Source organism: Cynara cardunculus, assembly GCF_001531365.2.
Source record: "Cynara cardunculus var. scolymus isolate 2C chromosome LG 3, CcrdV1, whole genome shotgun sequence".
Classification (NCBI taxonomy): domain Eukaryota; kingdom Viridiplantae; phylum Streptophyta; class Magnoliopsida; order Asterales; family Asteraceae; genus Cynara; species Cynara cardunculus.
The window spans coordinates 13,596,140-13,603,985 of record NC_037530.1 but is presented as its reverse complement, the minus strand read 5'-3'; the positions used below and the strand labels follow the sequence as shown (position 1 = coordinate 13,603,985).

At 39.4% G+C, this 7,846-nt stretch overlaps 1 protein-coding gene across 1 annotated transcript; it reads left to right on the top strand.

Moving 5' to 3' along the window:
* The first annotated feature begins 2,049 nt into the window (after positions 1-2,049).
* Positions 2,050-2,556, top strand: LOC112508978 (titin-like). The gene has a single exon (XM_025113848.1). The coding sequence runs from the start codon at positions 2,050-2,052 to the stop codon at positions 2,554-2,556; it is 507 nt and encodes a 168-aa protein (XP_024969616.1).
* Positions 2,557-7,846: the final 5,290 nt, after the last annotated feature.

Sequence of the window (7,846 nt, the reverse complement as noted above, 5' to 3'; positions counted from 1 at the left end):
TTTTTACAAAAGCCCTAGATGAGAAAAGGTTTAACTTCCTTTTGGAGAAAATTGGAATGTCGTGTCCAGAGTCTTAGGTGGTGGTCGCCTTAATGCTTTATTCTTTTTGTTCATATTTTTTTTATCAAATTTAATTTTGTGAATAATTTAAATTTCTTGAATAATTTTTCGCTTGATTCTTTAGTCTACAGGTTTAACCAAGCAGAAACTTGCATGGTTCAAGGGGGAGTTTGTGTTTTAAAAAGATAAAACCTTTTGAAGAATAAAATGTTTTAGTTCACATAAGTCTTTTCACAGAACCTCTGTGACTGCTTATAGAGGCTCTTTGAACGGATCTTCTGTGGACACTTCTTCTTAAGGATTTTCAAATGGTTTTTATTCAAGAGGGAGCCAAGGAAGCTGGCTTAGAGGGGGAGTTTTCAAAACTAATATAAAACCACAGAAGGTGCAAAAACGTTTGAAGTATTTTGTTCTCAGAGGTCATCTCATCAGAACCTCTGGCGCTTCTAACAGAGGCTCTGTGAGCTGAGCTGAGCAAATACTCATCTCTCCGTGGATTTTCTAAAACCGTTTAGGTAAAAAGGTGTAACATTTATAAGAAGGTCCAGCACATATCACAGAGGCTCTGTAATCCTTAGGCCTTTGACAGAACTCTGTTGATAGTTCCTGTCTATTGATATGGTACGCGTGGTTATATGGATAAGGGTAAGATTATACACGCACGTGTCAGAAAACGGGAGCGCACGTCATCAATCGCGCGTCTTCCCAATACGACGTGTCATATATTTTTGAACCGTTTCAATCAAAACCACTCATTACACGACCTTTCGTACTGTAGACGGTTCAATTTTGAAACTCCTTACCTATAAATACCCTCCTTCCCCCCAAATTAAAACCTTATGCTCACAAAAACTTCCTAATACACAGACGAACCTGCAACCTGCAACTCTCTCAAGCTTACCTGTAACAATGTCTTCTTCAAGTGCCTCAGCCCAGTCTGTTAACGCCTCAAGTGACAATGAGGTGACGCAAGCACAAGCCCTAACCTCTCATGCCCTGTCTTTCGTGCAAAACAAGTACGAAAAGATCGTCCTGGTGAAAAAGCCGAATAATTACCACTTCGTCCCCTCAGGTTTTCCCGATAACACCTTTACTTTAATGGAGATTCTAAGAAACCACCCTCTCTACTATGCTTTAACTGCTACTCGACCCATACCAGAAACCTATTTAACACAATTTCTATTGAGTGCATACATAACCACCCTTGACAATTCTGGGCTAACCATTGTTGGTTACGCCTCTCACCCTGTAAATAAATTCCTTGTCCCTTTAGAACTAAACTTGGAAACTCTGAGAACTGCTCTTCATTTGCCCACTCTTGAACAATTGAACCTAAATGCCTATGCTGCCACTCCTACAGACGATGAATTAATCCAATTTTTGGAGTTTCATTCTTATGCGACACCGATTACCAAAAGGACACAGTTCAGGCVTAWGGGAYTACCCCCTGTGTGGAACACTCTATTCTCCATCATCAATTGCTGCCTCACAGGGAAGGTAGGTAGCCATGACCAAACATCCCACGCTATGCTGTCCATAATGTATGGCATCTACTTTAATCTGCCACTGGACTACGCGCAATTGATTTTCGAGGACATAGTCGGCCTCATCAAGAAGAAGTGCGCCTGTCAGAAAGGGGAGAAGACGAAGGTACAGGCCCAAAAGAAGGCCAAGGAAGACATGAACCAGCCAAACTTGATCTTACAACGCTTCCTTGGTTTGGCTTTTGGAGACCTTCTGGCAGCAAGATTGCCTCCTGTGGAGCCGAATGCCAAACTATATCCTTTCAAGGAGTTTAGACCTACAGAGCACGAGCATGGCTACAGAAGCCCAAGTCCCCTATCGAAGGCCATGCTCAGGTACTTAAGTCACCACGATCATAAATCCTATAGACGTGCAAACAGGCGACCAGAACCGGTCCTTTTAACCCCGCCACGAATAGGTGTCCCCTTAGGTGTGGAAATCGAAAAAATGAGAGTAGAGGGACGCATGGAGGAGCCAGTAGTGGCTGGTGAGGTGAGTGAGCATCCCCCTAGAATCCCAAGTCCTCCACGCAAGAAGACGAAGACACAGAAGGGTACCGACTCTTCTGTGAAAAAGTCGAAGAGGAAAAAGAGGCCCGTAGAAGAAGAGAGCCCAACTGTACCTCTGCCAAAACCAAAGAAGAGGAAAACAAAGAAGGCTAAACCAAAAGAGCCTGTGATCACAGAGGCCATAGCAGAAGAAAGCCCGACAGAGGCTACAACAAAACCCAAGCGCAGAAGGTTGCACAAGATGGTCCACGATGTCTCCCCAACAGAACAAATTCAGGATGTTCTGTTGAATATCCAGAAAGAGTTCAGGGTGCCAATTGCTGAAACTCAATTGGGGATAGAAGTCATTCTAGATGACGAAGAAGAAGAGGTAGAAGTGTTAGGTGAGGGTGCAAAAGATGCCGAAGGCACACATCCAAGCCCACCCCTAGTGCATCCCAAATGTCTAGAGGCCCTGTTCTAGAGGGAACCTCCATTGAAGCAGGCACACACATGCCGAACCCTAACCAGCCTACCACCGTAGAGGACACTCTTTCGTCCTCTGTGGAGCGCACATCTGGGAAACCACAACATACTCCTTCACCCTCTCAAAAGGGTGAAGGTTTTACAATAAGAGTCCAATCGCCCAAGGACTCGACAGTACCCCCAGAGACATTTTTTGTCTCTTCACAGAGTGTTCAACCAGAACGTGCTTCAGAGGCACATGTGAGAGTCACAGAGTTAGAGGGTCTAGAACGCCCTCTGTCTCCACTAGATCAAAATTTCAGGTTAGGCTCTGAAACTACCAAACATGAGATCTACAGAACACCGTTAGGCTCTCCTCAAGGAGATGTACGAGGATACGGTGGAAGTCCCCGAGCAGGCTATGAAATGCCAGCCGCTGAGGGCGCCTCACGCTCCAAGGCCAAAGGATCACCATGTGTTGGTGGTCCGAGTTCCCAGAACGATTATGTGATAAAGGGGGAGCTTAATGCCTTTGCCACAGAGTTGTTCACCAAGATGGACGAGTTGAAAAGCTTGTTCATCTCGCGCTCACAGCCACTAGATCTCTCGCCTCTCACAGAAGCTCTGAAGGAGTTATCCTCCACTACTGCAGAATTGAAGACTACCTTGGTAACCCTTCAGAGCTCTGTCCTTCGAAAGGATGATTTAGCATAAGCCTTCCAAGCGATGATGCTAAATCCCTCCTCCATCAAGACGTTGAAGACTGAACTCACAGAGCTGGCCGCTCAATTCATAGCCGATTTCGTCTCTGCGGGCTACGCAGATTACTCTTCATTTAGAGACGAAATCAAGGAGATGTTCTCCTCTGCGGTCACCTATGGCCTTGACTCGAAGACCTCAAGGCACAGCATCAATCATTTGGCTACTCGCAGAGAGCTGGATGCTATGGTGGATGCCCTAGGGGATGTTGTAATCGGTCATATCGGAGCACTTGCCACAGAGGTCTAAACTTCAAACGCTCTCATAAAAGACTGCACGTCCAAGCTTGTAAAGGAAGGTGATCTACTTCGAGCAGAGATTTTCAGCACCGTCTCCAAGCTTAAATGGGCCACAGAACTTGATGTGATGAATGCCTTTGCCGGTGCTGAGAAGGTGATAGAGAAAATGTACAAAGCGGCCACAAAAATCTTGCGTCATTTGAAGAGGGCTCCCCTAACTACATGCAAGGCCGATGTCGTATAGAGCCATGACGATCATAAGGGTGATGATGATCGTCATGAGGGGGAGAAGAAGGAGGAAAAGAAGAAGGCCCCAGAATCTAAAAAGAAGACATCCGCCAGAGCACCTGCTAGAGGTGTAAAGATTGGAGAGTCTACAGCTGCTGACAAAGGCAAGAAAAAGGCTGCAGAGCCTAATTGCAAGGGAAAGGCCATAGCTGTAGAATCTTCAAAGAAGGGTTCATCATCGATCTCAGAATCCTCAGCGCCAATCAATGAAGAAAAATATGCTGATGAACCTGATCTCCTCAAAGTTTTAAAGTTATCTCGGAAAGAGGCTCAGGCTAAGAAGGGCAGAGTGCCTATGCACCACAGAGAGGGCGAGGCCACATCATCCGTTTTCCCTCAAACCCAAACTACGTCCACGGGTACGTTTGATGCCCTGCAAGGAACCGTCAAGCCCATCGTTGCAAAGGGATCAACCCAGAGGCCGATTCTGGAAGAAGAAGAAGAATAGAAGATGCCAGAGTCTACAGCGGGAGGACGGGTCTCTGAAATCTTAGAGTCTATGAGCAAGATTCTGACGCTAAATGTTCGCACAGAGCATGTCACTACCCCAGAAGAAAAATGCTTATTTGGAAGTACTCTGTAACAGACACAGAGCCACCCTATGATCCAGAGTTCACTGGTATCCCCTCTGCTGCAGCTAAATTCCAATTTTCCAGACTAACAAGGCCTCGTGAGCAGGTCTTCTCACGCCACATGATCACTTCATTGGTGACAATCTCACCAAGGACTTTATTAAAGAAAACCATGCTCTACACACAGTATCTAGTAAGGAGAGAAGATGGCAACCTCTACACGTTCACTGATGCTGATCTTCACAACCTCTGCGTGTATGATGTCATCTATTAGCACAAGATTCTTAACATCTACATGGAGAGGAGGTCCACATACCAGATATCGCTCAGAAGGCTGATTGAGGTTATGCGTGCGCAAGTGATGTATTACAGCCAGAAGGACTTTGAGTTGGCCATGAGATTAGCACAGAAAAATCTAAAGATCACTCCTCCTTACAGCAGGCCCAGTTGGGTACCTAAGTACTATCCAAACACCATCCTACACAATCCCATTTTTGGGTTTATGTATTTGGATAAGGATGAGCTACTAAGATTCTTCGACCCAACAGAAGCTCACAAGTATTCACGGATACATTGGACTGGATATTCAAGTGTATTGTGGCAGAGGTGGACAAAAGACATTACAGGGTTGGTGAAGTGTCTCAGCTCTTGGACGCGATTAAAGCTCAGATCAACTTCAGAGAGTTCATCTTCAATGTCTACAGAACAATCAAGTCAGATTTTGTGCATGCAGTAGACGACTTCCCAGAGTCTGAAGTTTGATACTCTTCTGTTCCAGAATCCGGCCTTAGCTTCAACAGTTTTGTCATTTAAATTTTGTAATTCTTTTCATTGTAATTCTTTCAGAGGATGATGTTGTATCACCTCTTGTAATTTAATTTCAATTAAGTCATGTCCTTGCACTTAAAGTTTAATTTTTACTTTTTCATACTTAGAGGGAGATTGTTAGCTCTCATTTCATTAAATGTAAAAGTATGGAAAAAAAAAACTACAAGTATTGACAGAAGATGATCTGTCACAGAAGACCACAGAGGACCAACAGCAGAAGATGCTCAAGCGTTCAAGTCTCAAGTGACRGAACCTCTGTYGTGTCTCACAGAGGTTCTGTAAACTGGTCCTCTGCAAAGACAATGCTACAAGACAAAGACGACAGAACCTCTGTCGTGTCTCACAGAGGTGCTGCAGTCTGTCTTCTGTATAGATCTTCTTTAGCTTTTTTAATTAGGTTTATTAGCTGCTCGTGCTTATCACGTGTTCTTTTCTGTAATCTGTTTTTGATCGAACGACTTAGATTAATTTGCTTTAGGTCATGTCAGAAAACGGTTACTTGCTTGTATAAATAGCAGCGTAGGCCCTTGTATTTCAGTGTGCTTCCGTATTGTAATTGTTAACATTTTCATTGAATTGAAAATCATTTTGAAGCTCTCTCGTGTTCATCAATCGTCTTCATCGTGTTCTTATAGATTTCTACTTTGGTTGATTATTACCTTTCCGCTGCATTAACATTGTCAAACAAATCATCCAAGTAAGTAATTAATACCAAGCAACCGAGTTAATTGATTCTACAAATAGATTTTGAAAAGATTAAAACATCATCAATATAAACGATGGCAAAATTGCATAAAGGATTAATAATATTATTCATAATATTTTGAAATTCGGATGGAGCATTTTTGAGACCAAATGGCATAACATTCCATTCGTAATGACCAAAAGGAACATTAAAACCAGTTTTGTATTTGTCTTTTTCATGAATTTGGATTTGCCAAATCCAGATTTCATGTCGAATTTTGAAAAGATTTCTGCTTCATGYAATTTTTTGAGTAAATCTCTTTTATGTGGAATGGGATATCTGATCCATTCTAAAACTTTGTTTAGGGGTTTATAATTTATTACAAGTCGAGGATCACCTCTTTCTATTTCAGAAGCATTCATAACATAGAATGTTGAGCATGACCAAGGAGATTTAGAAGGTCTTATAAGTTTCTTTTGAAGCAAATCTTGAATTTCCGTTTTACAATGTTCTTGTAATTCAGAAGACATATGAATAGATCTTGATTTAGAAGGGATATTTTTTTCTTCAAATTCTTTAATATAAGGTAATTKGACTATATGTTGTTTTTGGTTCCAAAAAGCATTTGGAATATTTGAACAAACATTACTTTCGADTTTTTCTTTTATTCTTTTTATTTTATTTTGAATAAATGAACTTGATAAATTCTTAGAAATTCTTAAACTGTTTATCTCTTCATTTAAGAATTTTACTTGATTAATTTTATTATTTAAATTATTTAATTCACTATAAACAATTGGACTAGCAAATTTGAAAAATATTTCTTTATCTAATACTTTGGTGATTAAATCATCTTGATTGATTAAAAATGGGTATAATTGAGTAATAAATGGAGTATCTAATATTAGAGTAGAAGTTAAATTTTTAACAAGTATTAAAGAGGTTTTATAGCAATATTCGTCGTTACAAATATAAACATCTGATATTTTATATTGAATATTAAGTGATGAACCACTTGCAGTTGATAAACGATTTTTTGTTTTCTCATAATACTTTGTAGGTATAATTCCTTCTTGAATACAATTCATGTCTGCACCACTATCAATTAGTGTTCAGACAGTTACTTTGAATTCATTATTGATACATAGATTAATATAAACATTCCATTTTTGAGTAGTTATTCCTTTTATAGGATTAATTATTTTATTTTTAATCTGAGTAATCGTTTGATCATCTGTTTGTTCAATAGATTTTTTATCGTTTTCGATAATAGATAACCTATCTTTTATTATTTTAATTTCATTCTTAACAATTTTTAGTTCTTTTTGTAAGTCTTCTATTTTTACTGGGGTAGTTGATTTTGTAAACCTTAAATAATCCTCTTGAAAATTAAAAGATTGAGTAGAAATTATTGGTTCTTTTTGTTTATTAAAAAGTTTATTAGTTATTTGATTTTTAATTTCTCTATCTTGAATTTTGTCTAAAAGTTCTAAAATTTCTCTTTCCTCATTTGTAATAACATTTATTTGATTACAAGTGCATTTTCCTATACATTCACAGCTTGACTCAGATTCTTCAGATGAAGAATAATCTTGGACAAAATTAAGATCGTAGTCTGAGATGTATGATTCATCTTCAGAACTGTCATTATTAAGAATTAATCTACTAATTTGAGCCTTTAGTTGATTAGAAATATCTAATTCATTAATTCTTAACATAGCAATCTTTTGCCACATGATCGGTTTTACCACATTTATAGCATATTACAAGATCTTTTGATTCTTTTTGATTAGTTTTATTGGAATTTTTATTAAATTTTTTGTAAGACTTTTTACTTACTCTTTTATCTTTGTATTTTTCTTCATGTTTATTTTCTTTATATTTATTCTTTGAAAATTTCTTTTTTGAATATTTTTTATGTTTTGATTTTGAAGAAGA

Coding starts and splice junctions, on each gene's coding strand:
- LOC112508978 (XM_025113848.1), top strand. CDS start 2,050: ATGGAGGAGCCAGTAGTGGCTGGTGAGGTGAGTGAGCATCCCCCTAGA.